At 43.9% G+C, this 13,944-nt stretch overlaps 1 protein-coding gene across 2 annotated transcripts in view; it reads right to left on the bottom strand.

The window, feature by feature from the left end:
* Positions 1-13,944, bottom strand: part of LOC125446864 (trichohyalin-like) — a 114,762-nt gene that overhangs the window by 7,539 nt on the left and 93,279 nt on the right. For both annotated transcript variants that reach the window (XM_048520816.2, XM_059640094.1), the window contains 3 exons: positions 6,708-6,806; positions 4,585-4,701; positions 755-910 (listed from right to left, as the gene is read on the bottom strand). In XM_048520816.2, coding sequence (XP_048376773.1) covers positions 755-910; positions 4,585-4,701; positions 6,708-6,806 — 372 coding nt within the window. The remainder of the gene's footprint in view (positions 1-754; positions 911-4,584; positions 4,702-6,707; positions 6,807-13,944) is intronic.

Below are 13,944 nucleotides of genomic sequence, written 5' to 3' on the forward strand. Positions count from 1 at the left end.
GGAATTCCAGAATTTAGGATCAAGAAGCCTGGAGGTATGACTGCTAATTGTTGATTGTTCGTTAATTGCTTGGAGCGAATGGACATTAATTATATGTACTCTTAGAATCATACAATCCCTACAGCGTGGAAGCTGGCCATTTGAGTCCACGCTGATCCTCCAAACAGCACCCCACCCAGGACCGGCCCTATCCCTGTCACCCTACATTTCCCATGGCTAATCCACCTAGCCTGCACAACCCTGGACATTATGGGCAATTTAGCCTGGCCACTTCACCTAACGTGTACATCTTTGGACTGTGGAAGGACTGTGAGCACCCGGGGGAACCCACACAGACACAGGGAGGAAGTGCAAACTTTATACAGACAGTTGTCCAAGGGTGGGTCCCTGGCACTGTGAGGCAGCAGTGCTAACCACTGAGTCACCATGCTGTCATGAAACCATAAAGTGATACCACTGTAGCTGTGGGATGTTTGAGCTTGGAGGCTAACGCTTGTAACGATGCAGTCTGTATATAAATGTAGGTACGAGTACATTTTGATTCCAATACTGAATTTCTGGATTATAACACCTATGAGCATGAGTTCTGGTCTTAACTCCTGCCAAGTTTTTCATAAGGAAGTTCCTTAAAGAGAACTTTGTTAGGAAGATTCACGTTGCCAACTCCCTGCGAGGACATATTCCTAACATCACCGTAATAATTACATGCAACCCCAGGCACTTTACTGATCTTAAAGCAAATTGGTGCGTTTACCTTTTCTGTTTTTGCATCCAGATGTTGCTGCAGGCTCTGAATCTCCTTTTCCAGCTTCTGGAAGCTTTGAAAACCAGGGTCTTCTTTCAACCTCCGATTCTCTTCCTCCAAGTGCAGTTTCTGCTCCTCTTGGGACTTCACCATATCGACCACGTTCTGTGTCACACAGAGAGCAGCACGTGAGAATTGTGCTGATCGGACACACGCCAATTCCGATCACCAGCATGCTAACTCAATGCTTCCTGGTAAAATACATGAGCCTAAGTGGCTTTAGTGGCTATGTTTCTCAGCTATGATGCCTTGCACTGTTGAACAGCCTACACTATTGGCTGGCTCTCAAAGTACAGATGCTGGGGTGAAGTATCAATAAACAAGGGAAAGACTCAAATGTTGACAAAGCATAGGAAAGCCGCAAGCCTTGTTCCTTTAGTCAGGAGAATGGGTAGGTTATGACTGAACATTGGAGGGAGGGATTATTTTTAAGGGACAAATTGGAAAAACCTCAGTGGATTGATCGTAGAAGTAGCTAACATCATAATAAAATGCGGACAGTTAATCCAGACCATTAGGTAAAAGAGATCCAAGCTGGCAATTGTAATGTCTGGGCTGATATCAAAACATTGTCTTTAATGCAGAGAACAAACACTGGACTCAGGTGTAGGCGAAAACCCTGGATGTATTTAACTACTAGAAACAACTTTATTTCATGTATCACTTAGATGCAAGCCTCTGTACACTAAGTCCAGGCCAGAGTTTATTTTTTCTTATCTAAATCAATCTTCATAACCCTCACTTCCCTTCTTCCTCAAACATTTGATTTGATTTAATTTAACTTGATTGATTATTGTCACATGTACCTAGGTACAGTGAAAAGTTTTGTTTTGCATGCAGTACAGGCAGATCAGACCAGACAAAGTGCATTAGTGTAATATAACAGAGACAAGAATACAATGTTATGGCTGCAAAGAAGGTGTATAAACAGCAAAATCAACATTAGATTTGAAATTTGAGAGATCTATTCTGAAGTCTAACAGCAAGGAAGAGGCTGTTCTTGAACCTGTTGATACATGAGCTTATGCTTTTGCATCTTCTGCCTGAGAGAACAATTTGGAAGCGATTACAAGGCTTGGAGGGGTCTTTGATGATGTTGACTGCTTTTCCAAGGGCAGCGCAAAGTATAGATGGAGTCAGTGGGTCCAAGTTGGCCTGTGTCATGGACTGGGCTGTGTTCACAACTCTGTAGCTTCTTACAGTCCTGAGCAGAGCTGTTGCCGTACCAAGTCGTAATGCACCTGGTTCGAATGCTTTCTATGGTGTGTCTGTTAAGGTCAGAGGGGGTCCTTATGGGCATGTTGGATTTCCTTCACCTCTTGAGGAAATAGAAGAGTTGTTGTGCCTTCCTGACTGTCGTGTCAACATGGGTGGTCCAGGACAGATTGTTAGTGATCATCACTCCATCTCCACAACAGGGGTGTGCACTCTGCTGCACTTCCTGAAGTCAATGAGCAGCTCCTTTGTTTTGCTGACATTGAGGGAGAAATTGTTATCTTTACAATACACCACCAGGCACACACTTTATTTTGTCTGGCTTCACCTTAAACCTTCACTTCAATTTCTCTCGGAGGTCAATAACTTCCACCTTCTCATCGCTCTTTGTGAAGAAGTTTCTTCTGAACTCCTCACTGAATTTCTTGGTGACTCCGTATGGATGGTCGCTAGTTAATGCTCTTTCCCCATGAGAGGAAACACTCTCGCTGTATCTATTCTGTCCAAATCTTGCAGAATGTGAAAGGGCCTCTATTGGCTCACTCCTCAGTGGTCTTCGTTCAAGGAAACGATGACACAATCGCTTAATCCTTTCCTGATATTTTCCCATGCATTTCTGCTATCATCTTCATTAATCTTCTCTGCACTTTCTCCAGTGCTTTTATGTAAAATAGCGACTAGAATAGGTAAGTATGCACTAACCAAGGCTTAGGTATTACAACTATGGCAGTAATGTAGGCCTGCTTCGGAGAAAGTGAACAGGATAGCCTGAATGAACTGTGTAAATTTCCATGTATCTTTTGATTATGTGATTTACATTTAAGAGAGAAGCAGGTGGATTAGGGGGAGCCCTGTGTACAGTTCTGGGCTCTGCGTGGTAGGAAAGATGTGATTGCACTGTAGGAGGTGCAGAGGAGATTCACCAGGATGTTGCCTGGAATTTTAGCTTCAAAGAGACAGGATGAGCTTGGGTTGTCTTCTTTAGAGCAGAGAAGATTCTCTTAAGGTTAACATGTAGGTTCAACTGACAGTTAGGAAGGCAAATGCAATGTTATCATTCATTTCCAGAAGGCTAGAATACAATAGCCGAAATGTACAGTTGCTGTACAAGGCTCTGGTCAGGCTGCGTTTGGAATAATGTGAGCAGTTTTGGGCCCCAATCTAGGGAAGAATGTACTGACGTTGGGGTTGGGGGTGGTGGGGGGGGCAGTTGATTACAAGAATGATGCTGAGGATGAAGCACTTGTCACGTGAGGAGCAGTTGAGGACTCTGGGTCCGTACTCAATGGAGATTAGAAGGGTGAGGGTGGGAATCTCTTTGGAACTTAAAGAATACTGAGAGACCCCGATAGATTGAAAAAGATGTTTCCACTAGTAGGAAAGACTAAGATCCAAGGGCACAGCCTCAGTGAAGGAAGGGTGCTTTAGAACTGAGATGAGGAGGAATTTCCTCAGCTGGGGGTGGTGAATCTGTAAAATTCATTGCCACAGAATACCAAGTCATTGAGTGTGTTTAAGACAGAGACAGATTGGTTTTTGATTAGTAAGGAGATGAAAGGTTAAGGGAGAAGGCAGCAAAATGGGATTTAGAAACATATCAGCCAGTTCGAATGGTGGAACAGACTTCCTGGACCAAATAGCCTAATTCTGCTCCTATATCATATGGTCTTATGGTTTAAAAGCTGAGACAGGACCTGATAGAAGTCTATAAGGTTATGTGAAGCATAAACAGGGTGGATAATAAGCAACTGTTCCCCTTAGTTGAAGGGTCACTAACAAGGAGGCAATATTTTAGGGTGGAGGGCAGGAGGTTTTGAAGGGATTTAAGGAGAGGTTTTTTCACCCAGAGAGTGATAGGAATCCGCAATGCACTGCCTGGAAGGGCAGCAGAGGCAGAAAAACTCGCAACCTTTAAATACTCCGATGTTCACTTGAAATGTCATAAAATTTGAAGCCATAGGCCAAGTACTGGAAAGTGAGGTTAGAGTAGATAGGTCAGGGCAAGGCATGATGGGCCAAAGAGCCTTTGCTGTGCTGTACGACTTTACACTTCCTCAAACACTAAAGATGTGAAGTGTGGACGTACGGCATTGAGGATCAATCATGATCATGTTGATGGCCGAGCAGGTTTAATGGCCTGCTGCTATTTTTCTACACCACAGCAAGAGCTGGCGCTACCGTCTAACCTTATGGATGCTAGTGTCAGGTTGAGCAGCACTGGAGTTTGATCCAGCTCAGTCCTGGGTAGACCGGAATGCAATAACAATCGGTTCAGGTGCCTTCACACAATATTGCTAAACCACTACAAGAATGTTAAAGTTCCTGAGACAATGAGCAACTGTCTGCAGTGAACATCAGAACGTAACTTAGCCTCACTGTCCTACTTGTTGCAAGGAAATGAGACGAGTTATTGATCTCCCGGGGATTGTGCATTTGTTCATTTATCCTTTCGGTGGGAATAATGTACTCATTGTCTTTTCAGTCACGTCACTCTGAAAGTGAGCTTCATGTTAGAACATTGTCTGCTTAGATTCATTAAGAAATCATTATGAAACAAGGTTTACCTGCACAAGGTGTGATCGGGGCATCCAGTAATCAATGGAGGCATTCCCTTTCTTGTTCTCTGGGAGCTTACTGTAAGCTTTAGTCAAATCTTCTTGCTCTTTCACCAAAGTGGCCAACTGTTGAAAGACACAAAATTTATTATAGCCTCCTGATAACGTTTTCTTGAAAACAACTGCAAAGAAAAAAGAATCAATATGCTATTTTCTCCATATTCCCCATATCCCTTGGTGTTTTAACTATGTGGAAATCTTCAGTTCAACTAGTCCATGCTGACCATGTTCCCAAAATAAACTAGCCCCACCTGCCTGCATTTGGACCATATCCCACAAAACCTTTTCTATTCACGTACTTATTTAAATGCTTTTTAAATGTTGTAGCTCTGCCTGCATCCACCACTTCCTCTGGCAGTTCATTTCACACACTACCCACTCTTGGTGTAAAAAAGTTGCCCATCCTATCCTTTATAAATCCTTCTCCTCTCACCTGAAAAATATGCCCCTTAGTTTTGACGTAGAATGAAATAAAGTCTTAATTAGGTCCTCGATTGATTGTCATGCCTTATTGTTGAGCATGCAGTTGCATTGAATCTAATTGGTCATTGAATAATGAACATTTACAACACGAGGGTGGCCATTATGTTGGTGCTGGCTCTTTTCTGGAGCAGTAATAATAATGTAAGAAACAGGAGCAGAAACAGGCCGTTCAGACCCTTGAATCTGTTCTGCCATTCGGTAGTGGTTGATCTGAAGGTAGCCCTAACCCCACTTTCCTGCCTCTCCCCCAAAGCCCTGAACTCCCTTGTAAATCAAAAATCATTCTAACTCCATCTTGAATGTGTTCAATGACACAGCCTGCAGTGCTTGAAGATGAATTTCATGTTCTAACAACCCTCTTTCTTCTCATTTCTTTCTGATGTAGGAAATAACTGCATAAGTGGGCTATTCAGCTCATCAAGCCTGCTTTAGCATTGCATAGGATCCTGACTGATTCTCCACCCCAATGCTATTTTCTCCACATTCCCCATATCCCTTGGTGTTTTAACTATGTAGAAATCTTCAGTTCAACCAGTCCACGCTGACCATGTTCCCAAAATAAACTAGTCCCACCCACCTGCATTTGGCCCATATCCCACAAAACCTTTTCTATTCATGTACTTATTTAAATGCCTTTTAAATGTAGCTCTGCCTGCAACCACCGCTTCCTCTGGCAGTTCATTTCACATACTAACCACTCCTGGTGTAAAAAAGTTGCCCATCCTATCCTTTTTAATAATCCTTTAAAAATACGCCCCTTAGTTTTGAACTCCCCCACCTTAGGGAAAAGGTTTTTCACTATTCACCTTATCTCTGCTGAAACCACATTCCTGGCAACATTCTCATAAATCTTTTCTGAACAATGACCTTTTCAGGTCTTCGACCTGTCTGTCTCCTGTCCACCTATCTTCTCCTCTATCCATCTTCTATCCGCCTCCTCCTCTCTCCCTATGTATTTCAGAACCCCCTTCCCCTCCCCCATTTCTGAAGAAGGGTCTAGGGCCAAAACATCAGCTTTCCTGCTCCTCTGATGCTGCTTGGTCTGCTGTGTTCATCCAGCTCTACACCTTGTTATCTCACCTTCTCAACCACGCTGTTTACCTGTGAGGCAAATTTTAATGTATTATGTACCTGAACCCCTTGGTCTCTCTGTTCTACAACACTATCCAGGGCCCTAATATCAATTGCACAAGTTCTGCCTTTGTTTTACCAAAATGTAACACGTCGCATTTATCCAAATTAAACTCCATCTGCCACTCCTCAGCCCATTGACCCAATTGATCAGGATCTCTTTGTAATCTTCGATAACCTTCTTCACTACATCACTAATTTTGGTGTGAGCTGCAATCTTACTAACCATGCCGCCTATATTCTCATCCAAATCATTCATACAAATGACAAAACTAAAGTGGACCCAGAACTGATTCACTACAGGTCACTTCTTCCCTTTTGGAAGGATCAGGCACAGGAGGGACACACAGATGTAATGGAAGTTATCGAGGGAACGTTAACAGAGTTTGTCCGATCAAAGTTCATGCAATCCACCTGTCGGCAGGTCAAAGAAAATCAATCCTCTCAGGGTGCCCTACCTGTTCAGTCATTTCTTGGCTGCGTTTGCTGAAGCTGTTGTTCTCCTTTTGGAGAGTTTGAGACAATTGTTGTTCAAATGTCAGTGTCTCCTGCAGCCCCTTCAAAAACAGATCGCTACAGTTTATCATTGTGTACCAATTAGTCGCACTCTCACAGAGAACCCAGAGCTGTCCAAATTCAGAAGTTGCACATACCTTGTTTTTTATTGTCTGTTCAGTGCATAGTGTCTTTACACTGTTTCATGGTGTACCTTAGGGAGAACGGCTTGTGATCAGCCTGCGCTCGACAATCCAGCTTGGTTCATTGACAGGCACACAGCCTATGAGGAAACATACAATCCTTCCCCACGCGGGAGAGTGTGGAACTCCGGGAACACCGTCTGAATACAAAGGGATCACCCTTTTAAGTTGTCAATGAGAATTATTTTTTCTCAGAGGCTTGCCGGTCTGTGGAGTTCACCTCAGTTTGTTCCCGGGGTGGAGGAGTTATCTTAAGAAGGGCTTCCAAATGCCCAACTTGCACCATCTAGACAGACGAGAGGCAATAGATATATGGGAATGCCATCATTTGCAAGCTCCCCTCCAAGACACTCACAATGTTGAGTTGGAAACATATTGCCATGTCTAAGCCCTGTGGCTCCCTATACCTGCATGGTGGGGTGTAATGGGCCTCAGCAGTTCAGGAAGGCACCTCATCACCAACTTCACCAGGAGCAATTAGGGATGTATAATTAATAGTGACATTCTTTACTGGAGAGGGTTTTTGAGGTTGGGTTATTTAGTACACTCAAGGCTGAGACAGATTTTTAATCCATAAGGGAATCAAGAGTTATGGGTAAAGACAGGAATGTGGAGTTGGTGATCATCAGATCAGACATGAGCTCACTGAATGCGGGAGCAGATGTGATGGGCAGAATGGCCAACTTCTGCTCCTATGTCTGACAGTCTATTAAATGCTGGTCCAGCCAGTCCCTCAAAAGGATAAAAAGAAATGAGCAAATTCAACATACAGAGCTGGAGGAACAGAACTTTCCTGCTCCTCCGATGCTGCCTGGCCTGCTGTGTTCCTCCAGCTCCACACTGTGCTGTCTCTGACTCCAGCATCAGCAGTTCTTGCTATGTCTTCTTGACTAACTCAAAGCAATTAGGGTGACATGGTGGCTCAGTGGTTAGCACTGCTGCCTCTCAGCACCAGGGAACCGGGTTCGATTCTGGCCTTGGACGACTGTCTGTGCAGAGTTTGCACATTCTCCCTGTGTCTGCGTGGGTTTCCTCCAGGTGCTCCAGTTTCCTCCCACAGTCCAAAGATGTGCAGGTTAGGGTGGATGGGCCATGCTAAATTGTTCCAGAGATGTGTAGGCTAGGTGGGTTGGACATGGGAGATTCAGGGTTACATAGATGGGGGGCTCTGAGTGAGATGCTTTTTGGAGGGGCAATGCGGACTCGATGGGCCAAATGGTCTACTTCCAAGTTATAGGGATTACTATGATACTGTCCAAAGTAAACTGGTCACACAGGCAATGAACTGCAAGATTAAAAACACACAGCCAAAACAGGGTGTCTGACCCCTGGGACACATCACTGAAAACGAAGCAACAGATTAACCTTTGAGTACTGAATGTACTTTGAAACTTCCACAATCATTAACTGCTGAACAAAAAATAGATTTTCCTTCCCTCTGTAACTCAGTGACTTGAATCTGACCACTTAGGAGAAGTGGAAAAGTTCCCCACCACACAGTGCTTTTTCTTGAGGTTAACAAACAGAACATTTTGTCCAATACTTTAAGAACTGGAAAACCTGATCATTTAATCTGAAACATGGCAATGAACATAGATAGCTTGATGTTCACTTTCTGGTAAATAATTGGAATTCAATTCGATTCTTTGAGTCATTGGGTGAGTATTTTGGTGAGTCATTTCATTCACCTCATGCATCTCCCTAACAGAGTGTCAATCTGTGAAGACAAACAGCAATGACTAACCACAGCAGTTTATTCATCAAATATCCAAAAGCATCACATCCAGAAAAAATCTAGTCTGATGACCCAAGCTGGTGAAAGGATTATTCCCTGCAGAACTAAATCTGCTACAAGATTGTTGCCAGGGTTGGAGGGTTTAAACTACAGGGAAGAGGCCAAATAGACTGGAGTTATTTTCCCTAGAACATTGGACAATGAGGGGTGACCTTATAGAGGTTTACAAAATCATGAGGGGCATGGATAGGGTCACTAGCCAAAGTCTTTTTGCTGGGGTGGGGTGAGTCTAAAACTAGGGGGCACAGGTTTATGGTGAGGGGGAAAGATTTAAAAGGGACCTGTGGGGCAATCTTTTCATACAGAGGGTGGAGTGTGTATGGAATGAGCTGCCAGAGGAAGTGGCTGAGGCTGGTCCAATTACAATATTTAAAAGGCATCTGAAGGTGTTTGATATGCTTGACTTTCCTGGTCAGTGCATTGAGTATAGGAGTCAGAAGGTCATGTTGCAGCTGTACAGGATATTGGTGAGGCGTAAGTTAGTGATGGCTGAAGGTTTCAGAATGGACAGCCACATATAGGGAAAGTTGGTGGTGAACATGACCAAGCTTAGCATGTTCTAATCACATAGACTGTACTCAAATCACATTGTAGGTGCAGACTTGGATTCTCATTTAGGACAAGCACTGCAGGATAGCTAAGAACCTTGGGTGTCCTCCAGAAGAGATGGGAGGTGATGAGGACGAGGGAAACCATTACAAGGGCCTTGCCATACTTTGAAATTCACTGCAGGTCACAGAGCAGCAACAGAAAATGCCTGAATGGTAAACATTCCTCCCAACTACAATGCTGTCATTGCACAATAACTGAACTAAATGACTGCTGTTAAACTTGTGCCATTTCATTTCCAGTTTGATTAGTGAATCAGTCAGGTCAAAACAGGGCTGAAATGTCAACATCCTCATTTACGATAACAAGTCTCGGCTACATTATTATAGCTGTCAGAGTGAATCCATTATCAAACCACCCCCATGCGTCCAGAAGTTCAGCTCATAAACAAACATGTTCCACTGATGGTCTGACATCAGAAACTCTACAACATAAGGGCATAGAAACTAGGAGCAGGAGTAGGCCATTCAGCCCTTCAAAACTGCTTCACCATTCTATATAATCATGCCAGCACAGTACTCTGTTCCTAATTTCTCCCCATACCCTTTGAACCCTTTGGCCCTAAGAACTATATCTAGCTCCTTCTTCAAATAATTCAATGTTTTAGCTTCAATTACTTTCTGTGGCAGAGAATTCCACAGGCTCACCACTCTTTGGGTGAAGAAAATTCTCCTCAATCAGTCTAAAATGGCCTACCCAGTATCCTTAGACTGTGATGCCTGGTTTTAGCCTCCCCAGTCATCAGTAATATCCTTCCTGTGTTTACCTTGTCTTATCTTATTGGAAATTTATAGGTTTCTATCAGATCCTCCTCATTATTCTAAATGTCAGTAAATATAATCCTAACCAACCCAGTCTCTCTTCGTACATCAGTTCTGTGCTCCCAGGAGCAATGAAACATGCTCTCTAATTACCAAATATAATCCTACTGTTGCTGTTTCTCAAGCATCCCAATCTGAAATGACTATGATTGCTATGAAGAGCATTTTGCAGTAGCAATGAACACCCCATAATAGCCCTTTAACATGTAAGAGGAGTAGCTAAATCCTTTGCTAATGGCACTGGAACAGTCAGGAGCCATGCTCTTTGGACTGAGAACACACTGACAGAGGTGTAACAGGGTCATCACTCAAACACAACCTCAAAGTCTGAACAATACCTCTGGCTCTAAAATAAAACAAAGAACAGCAGATGTTGAATATCTAAAACAAGAGTAGAAGTTGCTGGAGAAACTCAGCAGTTCTGGCAGCATCTGACAGACCTAACATTGAGTCCAGTGACCCTTCAGTTCTGAACATGGGACACTGGACTCCAAACATTAACTGTGTTTCTCCCTCCACAAATACTGTCAGACCTAGATTCACACATCAGGGAAACAGTCCACACTGACTAGACACATCCTAATCTCAATCTTCACGACCCTGTCTACCTGTGACCCCACTTTCTAGAAGCACCTGCATCCCTAGGTCTATTTGTTTGGCAACACTCCCCAGGGCCCAACTATTAGCTGTATAAGCCCTGTTGAGTTTCTTCAGCACTTCCCCCATTTGTTACCTCTGAGGCTAATTGGCATTAACTGTAAAATGGGATGGATCCCTGCTACTTAATACACAGAAAGCAATTATATTGTACGTCAGTTGTGACAGGTAAAAATTGGTTGCACACATGCCTCTAAGTCAGAAGGTCATGTTGCCCTCCAGGGAGCTGAGCGCTAGAATCCACTGTGGAGCTAAGGAACTGCTGCATTGTTAGAGGAGTGGTCTTACAGATGAGATGCTGAATGAGGCACTCCATCTGCCCTCTCAGGTAGATATGAAAGATTCCCTTGCACTATTTCAAAATGTACCAAGGGAGAGCTCCTCAGAGTCTTAGCTAAATTTATACCTCAAGCATCTCACACAAAAAAAAACACAAAGCTGCTTATGGGATCTTGCTGTGCACCTCACATTTCAAGACTAACTGTGCTTTGGAAAGTTGCCAGTTTGCTGCCTTGGCACACCCTGAGGTTGTGAAAGCCACTGCACAAAGGTCAGTCTTGTCACGTTATTGTAAATAAGTGGTTAAATCTTTGTTGCATCATTCACAAAGTGTCTCTGATTGTTGTAACCCATTCTTCCACAGGGCGTCCAGCAGCACATGCCAGTTCTCTTTCCGGTAGTTACTCTCCACATGTTGGAAAAAAATGGAGACATCCAACTCCTTTAGAGCAAGTGGGGTCTCCAACTCAAAAACGCTCCTTAAGCAGAGGGATCTTGGGGTTCAAGTCCATAGCTCCCCAAAAGTGGCCACACAAGTAGATGGGGTGTTAAAGAAGATACATGGCATAGTTGCCTTTATTGTTTGGGGCACTGAGTAAAGGGACAGGATGCCATATTGCAGCTTTGTAAGACTTTGGTTAGGCCACACTTAGAGTATGGTGTTCCATTCTGATTGTCACATTACAGGAAGGATATGGAGGCTTTGGAGGGGTTGCTGAAGAGATTTACCAGGATGTTGTAAATACCAGGGTGTGAGCTATAAGGAGAGGCTGGAAAAGCTTGGATTGTTTTCTCTGGAAGATGGTAGATGATTTAGGAAAAGTTCAAAGGAGATGCAAGGGGCACTACTTTCACACAGAGTGGTAGGAATCTGGAACACAGGTATGGTAGTGGAGGCAGATACAATAGGATCATGTGAGGGGCTTTTAGATAAACACATAAATATGCAAGGAATGGAGGGATATGGATTAATGGCAGGTAGACGGAATTGGTTTAATTTGGAGTCATGTTTGGTACAACATTGTGGACCAAGAGGCCCATTCCTGTTTGTACTGTTCTATGTTCCATGTTCCAAGTCCGAAAGGGTTAAAAGCGGGATTGAAGTAACAAAGATTATCTGAGCAACAGTGGAAAGGACAGAGGCAGTTTAAGAGCAACAGCAGTGGCTAATCAGCAGGCCTACCAAAGGAAAGGTCATATCTGATCTGATTATTCAGCCTTAAGCATCTGACAGACTGGACCCCCTCCAGAGGCTAGGAAACTTCACAAATTTACTGGGGTTTCTCACGAGTTTCGAAGAACAGCAGGTGGAGAAAAATTGTCATCCATTCACTTGTGAGTGCAGGATCTGGATATCCAAGGTCAGTTTTTAATGTGTATAGGCCCAAGAATTCAAAGTTAATCAGGAGATCTCATTCACAGGACAAAACCACCTCGTTATATTGTTGAGTCAAAGGCAGCTCATTCTCACTATTGCTCACTGCGAGTGAAAAAGCCAGAGCGTTGACAAGATGAAAAGCACATGTCGCTCTTCAGGTAGTGCCTCAAACATTCTCATTACTTTGATCCCCTCCTTTTGTAACAAGTGCGAAGATATAAGCAGATGCACTTTAAAGCTACTTTTAATCTGATCAAGAAAATGTTCATTACAAAACAGCGCAGGGACACAAAGCAGCTTCCTTCAGATTTCAATTGCTCCCAGTTTTACAACATCCCTGACTTTAGCTTAGATGGGACAGAGGGTCTTAAAATGTCAACAGCTAAGAGAGAGCAAAACCCAAGGGACTGAACTCCCATTTGCATTTTATATGGAACATATAAGTCCCACCTTAACAGGAATACAACCAGAAAAGAACTTTGACCTTGAACCAAAGGAGGAGATGCAGACAAAGGCTTGATCAAAGACAAATAATACTCCAGGGGTTGTCCCACTGAGGGTTAGAGAGGCAGAGTGGGGTGGTTGTTAATAATACCTGGCTCAGTTTGTTCCTGTTCTTTTCAAGTCTGGTGTTTGCGAGAGTAAGGACAAGCGGAAGAAACGCGGATCTGAAAACACAGATGGATGTGTGCTACCATTGCCAGCATCGAACTCCCTCATTCGGATGTGCCTGAAGCCTCCTTGGCTGATGATATGGCCACCGCTGACACTGAGTGCAACAACGGGCAGCTTCTTTCATTCACTTGTGGGATGTGGGCATCGCTGGCTTGGTCAGTATTTATTGCCCATCCCTGGTTGCCCTCCAGAAGGTAATAGAATCCCTACAAATGTGAAAACAGGCCATTCGCCCCATCAAGTCCACATCGATCCTCCAAACGTACGCCCCGACCCTATCCCTGTAACCCCACGTTCTCCATGGCTAACCCACCCAGGTTGCATATCCCTGGACACTATGGGTAATTTCTGATTGCCAATCCACCCTAACCTGCTCATCTTTGGACGGTGGGAGGAATCCAGGGCACCCGGGGAAAACCCACGCAGACACAGGGACAATGTGCAAACTCCACACAGACTGAGGGTGGAATTGAACCCGGGTGCCAGACACTGAGCCACCGTGTCGCCCAGTGGTGGTGAGCTGCTTTCTTGAACAACTGAAGTCCCTGTGCTGTAGGGAGACCCACAATGCCCTTAGGGTTTAGTAAAGGAATGGGCAAGTCAGGACAGTGAGGGCTGTGGGATTAGACGATGGAGGAAAGAGGTCAGAGTTTTACAAATGGAGCAAGTCCACTGTCTGTCAAGCTGTAGATGCAGGTTTCTCTTGATGGTTCTTTGCACTTACATACAAGCAGGGCCATTTTAATCCATGTGGAGATTTCCAGTGAGGAGTTACAATGGAGC

The sequence above is a fragment of the Stegostoma tigrinum genome, chromosome 36, assembly GCF_030684315.1.
Source record: "Stegostoma tigrinum isolate sSteTig4 chromosome 36, sSteTig4.hap1, whole genome shotgun sequence".
Classification (NCBI taxonomy): domain Eukaryota; kingdom Metazoa; phylum Chordata; class Chondrichthyes; order Orectolobiformes; family Stegostomatidae; genus Stegostoma; species Stegostoma tigrinum.